The 20,575-nt window shown below is 26.3% G+C and overlaps 1 protein-coding gene across 6 annotated transcripts in view; it reads left to right on the top strand.

Moving 5' to 3' along the window:
• Nucleotides 1-20,575, top strand: part of LOC126907592 (early endosome antigen 1) — a 31,762-nt gene that overhangs the window by 4,908 nt on the left and 6,279 nt on the right. For 2 of the 6 annotated variants that reach the window (XM_050688976.1, XM_050688977.1), the window contains exons 2-4: nucleotides 627-839; nucleotides 12,602-12,667; nucleotides 19,160-19,225. In XM_050688976.1, coding sequence (XP_050544933.1) covers nucleotides 645-839; nucleotides 12,602-12,667; nucleotides 19,160-19,225 — 327 coding nt within the window. In that variant the 5' untranslated portion in view covers nucleotides 627-644. Of the gene's footprint in view, nucleotides 1-626; nucleotides 884-3,519; nucleotides 3,631-5,796; nucleotides 6,043-12,601; nucleotides 12,668-19,159; nucleotides 19,226-20,575 lie in introns of those variants that run through there. The other 4 variants (XM_050688980.1, XM_050688981.1, XM_050688979.1 and 1 more) reach the window with 4 other exon arrangements.

Genomic DNA, 20,575 nt, shown 5'->3' with positions numbered 1-20,575 from the left:
TATTATTTATAAGGAGTGTTTTCACTACTTGAGCTCTTTATTTTATAAAGAATTACCTTATGTTAATCGGATAAATAAGTAAACATTCAAATAAAATTTCGTTGTTATTGTACATTGAGGCCATGCTTACTTTACTGAACATTGCAAATGAACCTATGAACAATAGCGTCGCTGGAATAAAACCAGTACTTAAACGGTACAAGTGGTTCATATGAATCTTTGCGACTTGACCATTTTAGTCGACTGATATTTTATGCACTTCACAGAGCCCGAAGGATTTCGTGCTTTTTTTTTTTGAACGACTAAATAAAACGTGTATTCTTCATGGTTCACTAATCATTTTTAAATTATATATCCCAAACGCGAGACAACGCGTCTGTGCCTGCAATTCATATACGCACAGTTTATTACCTATAATCAAATTAGGCACGACATTTATGAAAAAAACAAAATTTAATAAATAATTATATTTAATATTATTTGAGCATTTCCGGTTAAAGACCTGTACATTTTTCTGGTTCAATAAACTGTTTTATGTTGTAATTGGGTACTTGTACACAATAGTGTATACAGTAACACTCGTAAATTGTCATATTCAACGTAATTGTACGTTTTTAATTTTTTAGATGTATTAGTTAAACAGGATGCGGCAAGACATTCGAAAAACTGGAAAAGTCGCTGAACTCAAAATGAAGTTCACTGGCAATCAAAATGTCAAAAACGGCATTGGGGTTGTAGGTATAGTGACTAGGACACCGTCGACGGCCATCAAAGTAATTTGTACCGTTAAGACAAAAAACAGCGGAGTACAAAAGATTCACGGAATCAATAGGAACAATGTGAGTAGATAATACTTTAGACTAAAACAATTATATTAGATAAGGTAAACTTACTATACACTTAACAATAATTTCATTTATAAATTTACAGCTAACCATTTACCAATTTTATGAAATCAAAAGTGTTCTTTTATACAAATATATGTATGCTACGATTGGTGTTTTTAGTTATCTTCGTGTTAAGTTGTATCAAAAATGTCTGAAAGTTATAATTTCTCATTATTGGTTAAGAATTTTCTCTTTTTAGCTTCTTTTTCAAATTATAGTGTTATTAATTAAAGGCTTCATATCAATAAATTCGAGATTTTATCAAAGACTTTTTCGGTTAAGTAGCGGATATTAATTAAATTTATATCCTCTACCAATAATAGCTATTACTGTAAGTGTTGTATAGTAATTGTAAAAAAAAACAAATCACTGTAAAAACTATTTTATTTCGCTCTGAAGTTTATGTCGACGATAAAGTCGTAGAAGACTATAGTAATTTGAAATTTCTCAATCAAATCTCAACGGTATTGTTCACTCTCTTATAATCGAAGGAAAGCATGACAGATTAAAGTTTACGAGCATATGAAAATTAATTGTTAAATTTAATATTCTACTAATTATATCTAACTGCGCAATGAACATTATAGTATAGTTTTAATTTGGCAATTTTATCGATTTTTTATTCTTAATTAAATGTTAAAGAACGCGTATTAAACAAATATTGCCAAGAAAAAATCAGTATTTAATTTAAATAAAAAGAAAAAAAAAGACTTTGTTTAAACATATGATTATCGTCTTAAAATGTTCAATTTTACTCTGTAACCAATTGCCGTTTTATAGCATACAATTGGGTGTAACAAGAGGAGTAGTGACGGTGGCTATTGACCGGTTGCAAATCGTAGAATGGCGACTGGTTTTATTAAAACACACACATAGAGAGATCTATCATGAGATATCTTACAGTAATGTGTAGACATGTGCGCGTAATTCCGTTTACTTCCGGTTCCAATACCCAGATTGTTGTTTGATTTACAACTGAGTACTCTGTAGAACAAGAAACAACTTTAAATATACTTGATCTAAAAATTAGATTTTTTTCCCTTGTGTTTATATTAATAATTGTAATTAGTATGATACACGAATCACAGTCGAGTTTTTTTACACATATTGTTTGTCAATTTTGCAATCGAAAGTATCAAACACTCGGCAGTTTTCTTTTGTATTAAAATAGCCAAGGCAATTTAAAACGTACACGAATTGTGTTGGGGAACTATGCTGTGTTATGCAAGATGATATAAAGACAATAACCTCATAAATCATAATATCGTGTAACGTGCTGGCATCAGACGCTTCTCGCATATTGTGTTTAGCTAGTTCTAAACGAACGTTGAATTAAACTTATTTCATGAGGACACAACTCGTTCAGAGTGTATCTTAATTTTCTTTGGTTAAATTGTTTTATATGAAACAATTTAAGTGTTATGATGTAAAAATAATTTTGTTCCGAGTTTTTTCCGTCTTCTAGAAAAATTAATAACTTTAATTTTATGAAGGTAATATATATTCACCCTTAAAGTGATTTACTTAGATACATTTTTTGAGTCGAAGAATTTACTTGAAATTTATTTTAAGGTTATCAAGCAACTATTTATTTCTTTTATTGTAACTTATTAATAGATATAAAAGATATATTTTATCTTTAGACCTTTAACCTTAAATAGTTTCAACATCATAAAAATAATTTCAAACTCAAATGACTTGAACCGTGTTAACTAATTTGTGCTGCCAACTAATGAAAAACCAGGATTGACATATTTAAAACATCCGAGTTAATCAAACATTGTTTAGTTTAAATAACAAAATAAATATTTTACACATCAATTTAGTTAGCGGAGAAAAACTTTACAAATCAAAAATGTATAGATAAAAATAAGTATATTTCTACTTTTTCTCTGACATTAATTAACACAATATTTTAATAAAAATATGATTTTAAACATTGACAAACATAGAATTCATCGTCATTGCTCTCTTCAATTACTTTAAATTTTAACACCAAATAATTTTTTTACAAATAACAAAGCAAAGTTTCTATATATCTGTCAATAACACAACCAGAATCTGAATAATAATTTAAAGTACCTTAGTCAAGTAAAAATATAAAACATCTAATTACTTATTCATTTTTATTTTAAAAAGTAATATTTTATTGATAATAAATTATAATTAAATATAACAGAATTCATATAAATAAAAAAAAACATTACTTAAATTAAATTTTAATTGAACAAAAAATTATTAAACAAAATGAAAACTTGAATAAAATTGTCTGATTAATTCATTAACAATATAAATAACAAATTTGATAGAATGTTATTAATAATCTTTTTTATTCTGTGGTATCATCATGCTATTAAGTATGATGTTACAGGATTAGCTTGCGATTTTTATAACATCTTTTTTGTATAAAAAAGTATTTATAAGATTTAAAGTTTTGCTTTTAAAATAATTTGAGTTTAATTTTGATCTTAATATGTCCTATTATGTTAAAAACTTTGGTTGAGTTTAAAAGATACCATTTTCATTATACCTTAATATATTGTGATTCAGCTTATTTGATTTCTCTTGTAGAGCGTGAAAAAAAAAATAGAAAAATAATCACTTTCAAACAATTAACTAGTAGACACCGTTAAAGGAGATTTGTCAAAAACTGGTCTACGTGTCACACATTGCAACTTATACATTTGGAAATGGAAAGTTGAAGAGAACACCCAAAATACTAAATAATCGCGAAAGAAGTCTAGTAAATTAATTGTTTTCAAATCTAATGTGATGAATGTATAACAAAACGCCTTAATAGTCTACCTACGTTCTTTCAGTGTATACATAATTCAAATGCCCATCAGACTTATTTTTTTTTTTTAATAGACTCCGAATACCACAGTCTTTAAACATAAGAGGACTGAAAGACTTAAGATTATCTAAGACCACTATATATACACTCCACATCTTGTAGTAAATCACGGATCTCGATTTATTGTTGTTGGGATGCTTTTTGATGACTCACCAGATACATGTTATACATCGTGTGAATGGTATACTGCACCTATAGACAGAAGGCTAAATCATTGTTGATTAGGGTTGATATTTATATTCTTGGAATGAACGCTGTACTTATGTGTTATTGCCAATAGTTAAATTCTAATAACTTGAACCGGTTGATAATAAAAAGTGTGGACTTCGTGTTTGGCTGGATTCCCAATTATTTATTGTCTTATGTAAATAAATTTGTTTCAATAGATAGTCATTGTGATTTAAAGTTACAGATTGAAAAAAACAATACATCTGTCTAATACATCGAAGTTTAGCTATTGTTTTTTTTAATTCGCTTTTGTATGGATGATTTTCGTTTCACGATTCAAGCTTTAGTTCCAACGATTAATTGAGAATTATAACTCTTTGAAAAATGTACAATAGTTAATTTTTCTAGCTCAAAATTGGTACCGATGGGTTACATACGACGGTTATTTTTTCTTAAAAATTAGCGCCTCAAACTAAATGATTAAACGGAGCGTGTTAAAACAACGGAATGTAATATTCGAGTTTCACGATATGACCTGCCTTATTTCTTTAGGCATGACATTTAATTTTTAAGTAAGTATTCACTGCTAGCTCATATGCTCATATATTCGAATTTATATTTATTCAAATGATATGACATTACAATGTAAGCAAAACGGATAATGGTGTATGTACTTACAAAAGCAAGGTGCAAAATCTTGTGCGTACTTGTCACAACTCTCAATGCGTAGTACATTTTATATTTAGTGGTATATTTATATATATATAATTTTTTTTTTTTTTGGAAAAACGCTGTTGTTAATTGTTGAAGGACGTCTACAGACTCATCCTACGAATTATGTATCACACCAAAAAAATAAATGAAATATTCGTGCTAGAGTAGAACTAATTTTGAAATGTATGAACGTTGGTGGTCCAGTATCATACAAGTATTATACTGATTATAGCCCATAGGCTTAAACAATAATAACCGACAATTGATACAAAAGCTTTTGTGGTATATCTTGCATCTGTGTGTTTCAATTCATTTTAAAATAAAAAAATAATTGTTCAAATGTAATTATCAAGACAACCGTGGGATTTTTCATAGAGAAGTGCATTAGTTCTTCAATTTTATTTAGCCTCTAGATGAGTTCAATTTGGACTTGAAGTATTTTCAATTTAACTTTGTACCTTAAATTGATCACAAAGCGATAAAATCGATTGCATTCATTTTGGCCGTAATTATTATGGACTTGTTTTAAACAAAACACTTCATTGAGAATAATAACATTAAACTTTGTATGAAGTGAACTGATAGTTGTAATTGAAATGTAAATTACTTGTAATTCATAGTACTATTCAATAACAATATGGATTTAAAAGTATACTATGCCAGCCTGACATATTATTGGCAAGGCATGAACTGTATTCAGTTTAATTTTTCAAACTTGAAGACATTTTTTAACTTTCAAGCTAAGCCCGTGTGTTGTATTTATTTTAATGTATTTCTCAGCGCGTTCCTTTGGCCGAATCACTGGCGCCCTTCTTTTGTGAACCGACAAGGAAAATATGATATACTGATTAAATAAAAATTGAATAAATTTAATCGACTTTTACTTCCCTTATTAACATTCATCTTTAAATAATACTTTTGCCATCTGAAATCATATTGCTCATTCTTTGGGCACACGGTTAACTCTTTAACTTGTAAAAATATGATAGGCTTCGTATTTTTTATTACTGAATATTCTAAGAAGAGCAGTATTAGAATGTGGGTGCGGAGTATGTGTTCTTCGGTTTTTATGCCGACATCAACCTCAGAGTCAAGCAGGCGACGTGTGGACGTCTGCATCGGTTGGGGGTTACGGTTAAGAAAGACGATGATTACTGTACAACAGGTGCAATGCTTCAGTTCGGCTTCACGTACCAGCGGTGAAACGTGTTCTTCTCTCGTTTTGAGTGCGCGCGGGTTTTCGGTTATTATGACGCCGGTAACATCGTTGATGTATCGCCGGGTGGGCTAGTGTTGTGTTTTCTTATACTGATGTTAAGCATTTTGCTTCAACCAACGTGTCCAATGGCGCCACTTACCGCAGGGCAACCCGATACCGTACAGCAGGTACATTCAGACTTATATTCACCATTTTTACAAGTGACTAGATATTTAATTAATTGAATTTCTCGTTTGAGAATTTCCCAGACTAAATCAAGCAAAATAAGTTGATAAACTGCGAGACTTATAAGATCAATTCAAAATTAAATACCATTATCGGAGAGCAAAACATTATTAAAAACCAACGAATCCTACTTTAACATGGTTTCTTATGAATAATTATTTTTGATTAAATACCAAGAGACTTTATTGTTGAACGTAACCCTTACTCATGTCGTTATATAACACTTGACCCTTTAAATATAATATTGTGTAACATGATTAATCTTAGCATGTGTAGAAGGATTCAATTACAAAAATCGACATTTCAGTTTATAAAAATAAAAAATTTACTGAAACATTAATGCGATCGTGTATAATATGATTAATTGAGTATACAAAGGTCCTAACTTGTTATCAAGATTATTTTAAATGTAATTAAAATTAGACTTTTCGAAGCGATAATTCTTTATTTCTACTTAAAATGTGAACATTATACGGCTTCGTTTGACGAAATGTAATACCTTTTAGTTTGCAGTACATTAGATTTATAGACAAATTATCGACCTCGACCTAATGCACTGGAATAACCCTTGGAGGAATATTTTATTAAACACTAGTAAATATCGGCCTTAACATACTACATTCACCCATTAAATACTGGTACATGCTATAGTTTACTCAACACGATTTTAGTGTAATATTTTTAAATAAACACACATTAATGTTTAATACTCTAGATATTAAAAACCAATGGTGAGATAAAATAACACAAATAAACATTATTGAACTGCAGTTGTATATAGTATTTCATATTATTCCCCCCCCCCCCTCGCTGTTTTTATAATTCTAACAAAGATTTAAATGATGTATTATTTCGCTATAGCAGAACAATATCCTTTTAAATTTATGATCGAGTGTAAGATATTGCATTATTTAAGTGCAGTTATCGTAGCATGTAGTCTGAATAGTATTAACAATTACAAAAAGAGTGAAGTATTATAATTTATATTGCATTGTTAAAATTATCAACGTATGTTATTATATATAAACTTCATTTTGAAATTAAATTAAGTAAATTTTTTTAACTATACAATTGCAAAAGAAAAAAATGCGAAAATATTCTTAATCAGCCATTGAATAAAACAAAATTTAATGCAAACAGCAATGTAAAAAATAATAACGGCAATCAAAAAGTACTTACAACATTACTAAAATAATTATAAATTTCATTATGTTTTAAGATCATTGCTAATAAACTTGAAAAATAAAATAATACGTTTTATATTTTTATCGCAAGCAAACCAATAATGTTATTTTTTTTGGATTTCTGTAAATGCTCTAGTAATATTAATATTTTGTTATTAAATTGCTTATATTTGTGTGTGTTTGAAATTGATTGTTTAATTCATTTAATGAAAGAATCAATTTTTCACCTGTAGAGTGTCCAAAATATATTTAAGAACGGTTAATTTAAAAAATTAACAGTACCTATCTTAATTCGGAGGTCAAGGCGTAACTAAAATATGTACGTGATAGTAGTAATAAATATCTATAGAAAGTACTACAATAACAGTACTTGACCAAGTAGTTAGTATTCAAATATTGCATGTAATTAAAATTTTATTGTAAACACTTTTTTGTAAATTTTAAATACTAACTATTTAACTTATGGCATCACGTATACATTATTTCTGTTCATATGTATTTTGTCATTATACGTTTTACTTTTTTTAAACGTTATTTCTAAATAAAATTTAACATTCAATAGTTTTAGTTTAAACAAAAACAGTTTAAAATATGATGACTGAGAAATTTTCACGTGAAACAAATAACAATGAAAATTTATGAGTAATAGCAGGTACTATATGATATACTAAATTTAAAAAAAGATTGTGCTTATTTAGTGAGGCTCATTATGCGTGAAACATTGAAATACTGTAAATATATTTTCCGTAAACTATTGCTTCTTTCGATGGAAATTATGTAATGTTTTAAAATATTAACATGACTTGTTAATATTTTATTCATATAAAATCAGAATTAATAAGATTGTTTTCCTAATAATAGTTAAATGTTGATTTCTTAGTAAACATTTTTTCAAATAGAAATGTAAAAAAAAATGCAGTGCACAAGTTTAATTATCTCATTTTTAACTTTGAAAGAAACTAATGAACCATAATACGTATATTTAACGTTAATTTGACAATAGTACAAAAAAAGGTAATGTATTTCAACAAATACTGTCGGACAGTCTTCATGTGATCGATAAACATTAACACTACAACATTATTTAGAATAACGAAAAAAAAAAAAAATTAACCAATTTTTATACTGAATTCTTTATGTACGAACGGATAACTTGATTATAAGTATTACTTTGGTATTCGGTCCAAGTAAAGTACTCATAATTTTAAATTTCATCAGCCGGTTTGTAGTGCCCATATAATCTTTTGACTATAGCCAAGTAGAGGATAACAACACGTCTTCGGATTTAGCTTATTGTTCTTTGACATTTATGTACTATCTGGGACACGAGGTATCCTTTTACGGAAAATAGGTTAGCCATCTCTAACAAATTACAACTCGAGGAAATTCGGCAACGATCACCGCGACGGTTTACTTCCTGGACATCTACCAATCTTTATTTAGACAACCGATGATGTCACTCTGTAATATAACTATTAATACGCTGTACTACTAGTTTTTAAGACATTTAAATACAATTGAGGGGATGTTAAGTGTAATGGCGGAAGGAGGAAGAGACAAAATCAGTAACGGGAAATACACTCTCACAGCTGGGTCAGTGGACCACGTTGCTGGTTATTATATACTCGTAGCGGCGGCGTACAACAGTATAATGTGATAAGTGGCACATCCTCCTCGTGTGAAACGACAACTGCAATGTTTGGCCATTGCGCGCAAGAACGTGACCCCGGGTTTTTTTTATGTATTAAAAACGTACGGGTAGCATTGTTTTTATCACAATGTTATGTTTCAATAAGAAGAATAAAACTGTAATTTGAAAAATTCTCATGTTATACATTTACTACCTGATGTCTTGTTGATATTACACGTGTCTTGAAACTCACGATTAAAATATATTACCATCAATACTAATGTACTAAGGAATTTTTATCCGATATACTTGAACACATACTTAAGTTAATTTTAGTATATACGTATTAAGTTTTAAAAAACTATGACTTGATTAAAGTACGTTTAATTCGAACAATTAATAAAAAATTTAATTTAACGATTTAAAAGATCAAGCTGTAGGAATAATATAAACTAAATATTTTTCAATAATGTTTCTAAGTAGTGCTATACTTCCATCAAGGTATTTTTCTACTTTTATAAAAATAATTGCAACTATTAGTATAAAAGTAGCGGAAATCTCTCATGACATATATCCACCTCTCCTATTTATATTTATTTTATATAATTATATAAAATATTATATTTATTTAAAAAGTACAATTTTTTTGTTTTATTTTGAATTTTAAGTTTCTTTTTTATTTTTATAATTGAATACTTATAGGTAGTTAAAGCCTTTACCTAATATTTCTGGTAAATTTCCTTTGACTTAATATGTGATTTATGAATGCAAATGCACTATAAAATTTAATATGATTAGATGAAAAAGTAAGGATTCATATGAAAAGTACATAAATGCGAGCATTACACACAAATATTGAATTAAAACGTATAGCATATGATCACATAAAATATTAAAATAAACATAAAATTACCAAAAATACTATGTAAATATAATTTGTGCTCTCGCTGTCCCGTCGCTTTTTAGAGATTTTTAATTATAATGATCCTTTTACGTAATTATCGTAATGAATAGTTATTATTGTTAACTATTTTAAAATGTACTAAAATGAGCAATGAAATGTTCATAACTTTTTATGGTAATATATTTAAAAAAATACATTTTCTTTTTCTTTTACAGTACATAAATAATTTGTACAATAATAATTGTAATACATTATTAAATAGATAAATCATTTCTTATTTAATCGCTTCAAATTTAAAAAAACTTTCTTTAATTAATTTTCTAATTTCTAATTTTCTTTAATGGGATCTGCTTTTTTTAGTTTGATGATATGTTATAAAAAAATTTTCAAACAATTATATTCTAATAATATTTTTATTCTATAAACCATTTTTTTTGCTATTGTTTGTTAAAGAGCATGGGTTAGTCAAAACTTTCGGATAAACACTTATTGATTATAAGGATTTTAATACATACAGTGAGTATGTATCGCGGGCGGAGTAGGCATTATAAATATACACCAATACGATCTGTACCTACCTGCGATACATACTTACACTATGTATTGAAATGCTTATAATTCAATAAGTACTTATCCTAATGTTGTTATCGAACAATCAAAATATATTGTAAAAAAGGGCTAAAACACGGTTATTTTGAAATTTTAAAAAAGTTAAAAATTTTATTTAATTTTCTTATTTAAGACAAATAAAAAATATGTTTTTAACGTAGTCCAAAACTGTAAAATTTATTTTAAAAATATATAATGAAACTGTACAAACATTTCAAAATGTATTATTGTTCTCTATTTTATGGGAAACATACTCAAAAGATTAGATTTAAAACAAAGTTTTCTTATAACCTAATTAAAAATATTTACTTACTTCGTGAAATTTGAAATTAAATATATCATAAGTATAAATAGGTTAATTATAAGCAATAAAGTATACATTTTAATAAAATCAAGAATAGACAAAGAAATTTAATTTTTATTTATTTGGTATAGTTAATGAATATAACAATAAATATATAAAACGAATTAGGTTTCTTAAAATACAATATGTTTATGAACGTAAAACAATACATCAAAATTGTCTAAAGGTTATAAAGAATTTTCTAATGTGCCCTATAAAAAGTATCTGCAATAGACCAAAGTAATTTTGTTTAGCTCAATTATACATTCAAAAATTAATTTATTTACAATTAATTTTCATGAAAATTAATAAGACTGATAGCAACAATGAAAATTCATTGAAGTACTTTTAAAAAGAATGAAAGTGTAAAAAATAATTACATTGATGAGCCAATGTTTTTAGAGATCATTAGATTAAATAATAATGTATATAATTTCCATAAACATTTTTTTTAAAAGAAATCTTATACAATATATTAAGAGTACTCAATTAATTTTAGAAAATAACTTTTATACCATGAAAGTTGAAATGTTATTCAGTGCATTTTAATTCGAGATTTTTTTTGAAGATCGAAATAACTGTTGCACTGCTAAAAACTATTAAACATGAATGGTATATGCAAACTCATGCGATTATTTAATATTACTTTTCAATTCTTACAGTTGACAAAATCATGCCTGATAATCATTTTTCAATTAGTTAATATTTCTTAAGTGTTGCTTTAACAGAATGGATACATAATGATACGTAAGACTTTTGACTTCTCGCATATATTACGTGTTTCTGCATTAATATTTGTTTAATGCAAATAGATACAAACATGTGATAACTGTTATGTCATAAGAAAACGTCAATATTTAGCACTAAACATCGTCAATTAATATGGCACTCAGTGCCGATGTAATTTTTCTTTAAAAAGAGAATGGTGTAAACATAAATGGAGAACATTATAATACTCCTTTTTGCTTTTTAAAATTACACATGATATAATTTTGTCTAAAATGTTTGTTTCGTTGGCATCTAAAGCACATAATTATTATCATATGTTGCTAATTATATTGCATCAAATTGGCGTACACTTAATTATTTTAATATTTAATTATCCAATAAGAGCTATCGCCTGATAAAAACTTTTTTTTTCTGACACGCTCAAGTTCACGATTTCTACACATTTCTCTTGAGTTCATTTATAAATATGTGATGTGCATCTGTATAAAACCCATAAGGATAATGAACCATCAATACTCATAAGGAGTTTTTTTGTTTTTTCTTTCAGGCATCAAGTTATGGGCTTTATTTAATCAAATGTTTAATATTAATTTAGAAACTATAACAACCTTTTTAATAATGTATAATAAATAACTTATTAGTGAATCTTTAGTATCAACTTATATTTTTATAGCTGGATAATTATTTGACATTCACAGTAATATATTAATCTGTCTGCTTATTTGGTATTGGAGACGAATTTAGAAAAGGTATTTAGGTAATATTATAGCTTTGTTTTTTTATATCTTTTGATTGGACATAACGAATTATATTTAGAAATAAGAGACAAAATAATTAATTTTTAATTACCTTTAGTACTGCCTATCTATCTTAATAAAACTAATAATTGAAATCAACTATAACTATATAATAAAAGTTGGTTACTCGTGACTAATATTTTTTATATGATTTTAATTTTAAACAAATGTAACTAATTATTATTTGATTTTAATTTGATTATAATTAAGAAGAAAAGTTATAACTGTCTCTTCTTCTATCATATACTTGAGATAAGTCTATGATTATAACATTAGATATGATAATAATACATTAAAATATATACAGAAAATTTATATTGTATTATTTTTTATTTTAGATGGACAAAGAATCTGTCGAAAACCTATCACCTTCGAATAAAAATTCAAGTAGAGTCAAAGACTTGGTGAGTTATAAATAAATTTCATATAAGAGAAATGGTCCCGATGCATATGTATGTTTAGTATTTTGTCTATGCTTCCGGTGGTTATTTAAAATTAAATATCTTTTTCCACTTTAGTAGTATATCGGTTTCTTTAATTAAAAATTACATAAAAGGAATTGCTTGGAGGCTTTGCTCATGATAAAAAAACAATATCTATGTCGATAAAAAGGCGCCTGTGTAAGAAAATGAAACTTACACTGATAGTAATGTTCATAAAAATAAAAAAACTCGTATATTTACCGTTACTTATTAATTTAGTTTCAATGAAAATAATTTTAATTAAGTTAAATGGCTTTGAAATTTGATAGAGAATATTATTAAACAAGAAACCTTAAGTAATAGTGATGCATTATTATATTGCATAGTCTATCATATTACGTTAATATTTTTTTGTCTATTTAATTAGTATAAACATTTATAAGGTTGAGATAATTGGAATTTTAATTTTAAAAAGTCTATATCTTACATACAGATTTTTAATTTTTATAATAGCAAATTGTTGTAACACTTAATAAGGAGTCTATTAAGTAAAAGCTATTTATATAATAAAAATAGAAGTTGTTATGATTGTACGGTATACGTAGTCTAAGATGAATGAAATACATTTGTTTGTTTAATAATCATGATGTTGTGTAGCGCTAAGTAATCAATGAATTAATAAAACGTTAGACAAGTTAGAAGGTCAAACATGCTTAATTTAAAAACGGTGATAATGATGATGATGATAACAATAATAATAATAACAATAAAGTATTCTAACTATCTTTAGCTACTTTCTCTAAACCTTCAGTACTTTCACTGGTTCATTGCCACGACCGGACAACTTGGATAAACGGTTTAATAACAATAATATAATTACGATAACATTAGGACACCCCAAGGCAATAAAACGAACCGGTTACGTTAAAGTTTGCGGTTTGTTATTAAAAATAAAATATGTCGAAAATATTAAGTTTAAAATATTAATATTACTAGATTTGAAAAAGAAGATTGCCGAGTTCATTCAACCGATGGTACTTAGTACGTCATTTAACCGTTAGAGTGTTTAAAATGAAAAATTAGGAACACGTAGAATTATTAATTTTGGTACCTTAAATAGAATATCAGATTTTTAATCCTACAATTCTATTTCTTTAACTTGACGTTTATGAACTAATTATTACATAAACTTAAGAACTTTGAATTTATAGCTCAAACAAATATTGTGTTCGATTAAATTACCATTAGTGATGTTGAATTTACCTTACATTATAATTTTAAAAATGTTATATTATAACTACTCTATGGGGCTAAAATAATACCTGTGATTCATTTATTGTTAATACTGGAAATTACTATTATTAGGTAATCAATACATCAGTTGTTGTTCTCAACATTTGATTATTTGCATTATAACCCAAATGAAAACGCAAAGTAAATTTTATTTAAATTATTTGAGTTTATTTATACAGTGAATTAAACTATTAAATTTAATATTAGACATAATTTTATTTCAGTTTTATACTTATCCTTAATTTAACATTATGTCGAAATTTATAATAATTTATTAATCGTTTATTTTTATGTTTGGGTATTAAGGTAAAAATCATTTTTTTAATATATTTTGAAACAAACTGGAATGGTCAAGTATGAAGGGATTGAGTTTAAATCATAAATGTATTTTTACTTTCATGAAATATCTTAAAAGTTGTAAAATCAATACCTATAAAGTTAAACAATATAAATTTAATTTAGTATCTCTTTTAAATAAAATAAAATTTTTTGGATAATAATTGGCTACCATAATTAGTATTATGTCCAACTATAGTTAAATAAATGAAATTTTCATTCAATTGGTATAATAATCAGAGCATGAAAGTAACTTATATACTAATTGAGACTAAAATTATATACTTTATTATTAAAATTGATTCAGTATCATTAGTATGTATTATTTCATAATCGAGCATATTCTCAAAAGCTTAAAGTTAGAATTTATAAATAATAATTCAAAAAAACAATTAATCACTTTTAAAACCACTCTTTATTTTATAGTATTTGTTCTGATTAGCTTTTGAGTAGGTGACAAATTTATATCGATAGGATATTATATGATGATTCCTATGTTTCCTAAAAGTGACGGAATAAAAATTTAAATGAATTGGGACTTTCCAATGTTTTCCAGTCTTTAAAACTATGCAAAGTATAACATAAAATTTATTTTATTTTACAACTTGGTAATATTAGAGAATACATATTGTAATAAATTAATTACCCGCATTAACTATGATCAAGCAACTTATCGATGTAGCACTTAAGTTAATATTCAAACGTTAAATGTGACTGGGTCAGATCATTCGTCGCGTTACGTCATGAAATTATCGTTACGAAAATATATGCCAACAGAACAATTATAGTTATATATTATAATAATCACGTTGGATTCTTAATAAAAATCTAGAAATACTAGTATTTTATTGTAAACTTGTTATTTTGTAAAATTATATTCAATTCGAAAACTCTATCGTTCTATTAGTACTGAATGTACGTGTGAAGTCCCGTGTGCGTAATTATTTTAATTTTAAATCTGGTAATAAAATAATTTGAAAAGTTGAAGATTAAGTAATTTTAATACGGAGTTTTTCATTAAAAAACTGCATAATAATAGTGTCCTATATTGAAATTTTTATAGTTTGAATTTTTGTTACTGTATTTTTTTGCACCTATTTTATATGACAATTTAAATGATAATTAATATCTGCGTATTAAAAGTATGGTGATTTATATGAACTGTGCAAATAACACTTTTACCATTTATATGCATTTAATTAACTGTATAATCATTATATAGTTATACGATTATTATAAATCGAGACATTAACCAATGAAGATTTTCAAAACGATTTTTTTGTGAGTCGTATTGGCGCTTTTTATAACGGTCATACCTATATCGTACCTCGATTGCAATAATTTTTTATTTAGAAGTACAAATACGTGTTTTAACACGTATGAAAAATAAAACTTTGCAGTGGAATATTAAACAGATATTTATTGACTTTAGTTTCTTTCACTTGTATTCTCATAGTACTACCAACTACCGCCCATTTATCAGTTATAATGAATTGACGGATTTCCTGTACTTAAGGAGTGTTCCTTGTCAAATTTGCACGATTTCAAATATGAGTCATCATTGCATATGAGTTTGTATAATTGTTTCATTTATGAAAATATTATATGTTTTACTTTAATAGATACTAATCATTTATGCAATTATGATCATTAAAAAATTTTTTTTCTATATTTTTATCATAAATTAATTTTTTTCCATTTGTTGCTATTAATTTATATTGGTGGACATCTCAGACAATAACCTAATTTAGTTCAGTAAATTTATATTTATAATGGGTCATAAATAGAAAAAGTTATATCATTAGGTTTATTTATAACCTCTTCAAAAGTTATTTAACGTATTCTTCTTAATAATTCTATTTCGATTAGAAAATTTTTTTAAAATAATAGACCAAAATTGATCACTTATGGATAACATTATTTATAATTAAAACTATATTAAAAAAATTATTAATTTAAAACTAAAAAATACTAAAAATGTTAAACTCAAAAAGTCACAAAAAAAAATTACTAACGGATCTTGGATACATGTTTGGAGAACGTTACTATTATAAACCCAACCAAACGGATAAAAACCCATTTTACATTCCTAGTGGCGTTATCACTAAGTAATATTAACACATTTAACAAGCTTACACAAGTTTAATAATGAATTTTGAAGTTGGCTAAGATTCCAATTAATTAATTTTTTTTAAATTATTTAATAATTATTATTTTTTAATTATTTTTATACATTTCTATTGCCTCCCTTATATTATGTTCTTTGTAATTATTTAAGTTTTTAATTAGTTTTATGGTTTTAATGGAGTAATTACGTGTCAATAAATGTTCAACCACCAGAGAATTATCAAATTCTTAATTTTTAATGTTTCTTAATTGCTCTTTAAACCTGACCCCTGTATTTCTTTTTGTTTGTCGTACGTAACTTCTATTATAACTTTCACATTGTATTTTATAAATGCTCTATTTCCCCCTTTCTTCTACTCTATCTCTAGGGTTACCTAATAAATCTCTTAAATTATTTTTTTTATACGTTACTAAAGTAATAAGAAAATTCTTAAGTTAGAGGTTATGAATTATTATTGTAATAAAAGTAGATTAGAAATGGGAGCTTTTAATTACATTTGAAAATTTCTAATTTTCTAAGTCAATCACTTAGTGGGAAATATTTGAACAGAAGATGTACCAAGTGATTGAACATAAATTTAAAGCAAAATAAAAAAAAATTTAAGAAAAAAATTCAAAATTTACTTTCAGAGCATAAAAATAAGAGCCAAATAAATAATTTTAATAAAAGTAATGTAGTTTTATTTTCTAAAAATAGGGAGACAATTTAGTTAAAAATTGTTCTAACGTTGTTTTTTCCACTGTAAACACTAAAATATTTCAGTTGAGTCTTAAAACAAGTTTTTTACCGAAAAGATGTTCGATGGAAGATCTTCTAGTAGGCACTGAAATGGGGGTCAAAAGTGTTTATTTTAACAATCAAAACATAGCAAGAAGGGAAAGTTTAAATTTTCTAAAAAAAAATGTCTGTTGTTAGTAAAGAGGAAATAGGAAAAAATTAAAAACATTCACAACTCATACAGTTCTTAAAAAATGAAAACTGTTTTTATTTAAATGCAATGGGAAATTCCATAGTAATACTGAAGAAAAAAGATTATTTCTAATAGAGTATCAAAAATGGTTCAAGAGGGTTCCTATAAAGAAATTAAAAAGAATTCATTAAGTAAAATGATAAGGAAGGCTAGAAACGTTATCAATAATTAAAAATTAATAATTGAAGAAAAGTTTAGGTTTTTTATTAAAATAACATAAAGGAATTGCTTGGAGGTAATATCAATACGTCGACAAAAAGGCGCCAGTGTAAGAAAATGAAACTTACACTGATAGAAATGTTTTTGAAAATAAAAAAACTCGTATATTCGCCATTTCTTATTAATTTAGTTTCAATGAAAATAATTTTAATAAAGTTCAATATCTTTAAAATTTGATAGACAACATTATTGAACAAGAAACCTTTAAGTAATAGTGATACATTATAATTTTTCATATTACTTTTTGGTTCATTTAAAAATTAAAAATAATTATAAGTTTGAACTAATTAGTTTTAATTTAAAAAAAATCTATGTTTCATATACAGATTTTTAATTTTTACAATAGCAAATATTTGTAACTTAGATTTAAAAACATGCGGGAAATAATGCGTAATATAATCTTCTTATGTTACCTAATCATATGTGAAAACTTTAAACATTTCCGATATGAAAAAATTATATATTATCACTATACATAACAATAGGTAACTCAAAAGTCGGAATTATTCATTATTAGGCGTAAATATATTTAAATCTTGTCATCGGGAATTATAATAAACATTTATACATGTACGATTTATGTAACGCAAATTATTTAGATGTAAAATTAAAAAAGAAGTCAATTAAATAAAAGCTAATGATATAAAAAAATAGAAGTTGTTATGATGGTTCGGTATTTGAGTCTAAATGAATGAAATATATTTGTTTATTTAATTACCATGATCTTATGTAATACTAAGTAATCAATAAATTATTAAAACATTAGACAAGTTCGAAGGTCAAACGTGCTTAATTAAAAAAATAAAATAAAATAAAAGTATTTAACTTGTTTTTGCACTGAGCCATTCAACTACATATGTATTGATAATACTTTATTATATTTAGTTGGTAAATAGTAATATGGTTATGTTATAAACTTATTTATGTTGATAATTGTAAGCTATTCAAATAAGATATTCCTTATAGACTAAAAACGGAATACATTTTTTGCCAAATTAATGATCAGTTAATATTTGTTTTCATTATTATATTATTTTAAATTTTGTAACTGTTACAAAACGAATTGAAGTGTTTACATTAAACTTGTTATGGTTGCACGTAGGTTGATTGACCGTTAAGCAGGTATCGAAATTAATTAACAGTTCCAATTTTCCTATTTGCTCCGAGTCAAACCTCGACTCGGGAAGGGATTGAGGCTTTAATCGTGAAACGTGATCTTAACCGAAGGATGTGAAAGTAAATAGGATCGTAGTGTGTGTGTGTGTGTGTGTGTACTTCTAAGACAATAACTGGTTTGAGACGCCTACGACAAGACGCGTGTATAGTATTTTGGCGGGATCACGACACGCGTGGAATTGCATGCATGCAAAAAAAATTGTATGAATCACAGTGAAAATGAAAAATAAATTGCTAACGAGGTCGAAAAGAAATCGAAAGTAACTGATTTGAAAGAATATAGGAAGCTATTATTAAGACACTGTTCATTTTTACTTTTCATAAAGATGTATAACTCTTTTTTTTTTTGCAGATAAAAAAACTCAATGAAGGTGCTCAGGATTTATCAAAAAATAACGCATATATCATTAATTCTAAAGTGAGTTCTAAATGTTTATTATTTATCGTAGAAACGTAACGAACAGCGTTAACGACTGTAGTACATTTAACATATAGGTGAAAAATATTTAAAAAATATTACGATAGATAAAAAATGAATTTGATCGCTTACTTTTTTTTGCATTATTGTTCACCATTACTAATAGCTAATTAAAACGTTATATTTGAGAAAGTCTCGAATACTTATTGTTTCAAACAATTTAAATACTACCTTAGGTTTTTACTTTAATCATTGGGTCGTAACTGTTTGACTAAGACGTGCTCATGCATAGCACTGTATTGTAACATGTAAGTATTCCTATACAGTGGATAATATAGTATAGAATTTCTATAAACATACCCGATTGGGGTTTAAGTCGTATACCTACTTGCGTGTTTTCTCAATGATTTCCAACAACGTTTATGGTTATGACCAATAATTTTGTACATATGATTATGTTCGTGCAATGTGTATCGTAAAATAGTAAATATGCGTAACGGCTGTTTTACTACTATCATCATATAAATTTATATTAATATATCTTTTGGAATGCTTTCTCTTGACGGTTACCTATCCATACGGACACGAATAAACGTACATCGTAATTTAGTTCTTTAGTTGCGGTTAAGAAAGATAAATTCGTGATTCTTTGTGAAAAGTGTAATTATCATCATAGCCCCTTCTATTGTCGATATATACGAGTATCTTTTTTTTTTATCTGCAAATGGTGTATTTAATGACGGGTTGTATTGTATGCACGCGAAATTTATCAATGCACTATGATCTAATAGCCATGATTTCTGAGTTGTTAGACATGGGTCTAACCATTAAACAGTTTATCACTTGGCCGTTATCACCAAACACAATGTTAGTTTGTGTTAAATAATACGAAATTATGAAATTTTTATTTAGTCAGCTCATCAGTCTTGGTCAATTTGTCTGATAGTAAATTTTAAGTACTTAGATTTCAAAATACTAAACTTTATGTTAATGTGACTGAATTAGGGACATAATTCAACGCTCGTCTAAGGGGTCCAATTTTATCTATTATTATAGACATAATGACTTTTTCGCTTAAAAGATTCTTAACTGATGAGAAAAAAAGGGCCAATAGAGACATAAATTGTGGTTCCGACAAAAATGAACTGTTAGAAAACTAGCAGGCTACCGCCTGTTTTCGGTTAACCTAAAAAAATGACTAGGAAAGTACTAAATATATTTTCTCGTATCAATTATAACGCGTTATTTATTTTACACAATGTTTTTTATTATTCTAATAACTATTTAAACTTTTTATTAGTTTAAATAGTTAATATTAAGTTTAATTAGATAAATAATTAATTTTATTTT

This window comes from Daktulosphaira vitifoliae, unplaced genomic scaffold (assembly GCF_025091365.1).
Source record: "Daktulosphaira vitifoliae isolate Bord-2020 unplaced genomic scaffold, ASM2509136v1 Scaffold_5, whole genome shotgun sequence".
NCBI classification, from domain to species: Eukaryota; Metazoa; Arthropoda; class Insecta; order Hemiptera; family Phylloxeridae; genus Daktulosphaira; species Daktulosphaira vitifoliae.
The sequence above is the reverse complement of the archived record's forward strand: the minus strand, read 5'-3'. Positions and strand labels throughout refer to the sequence as shown.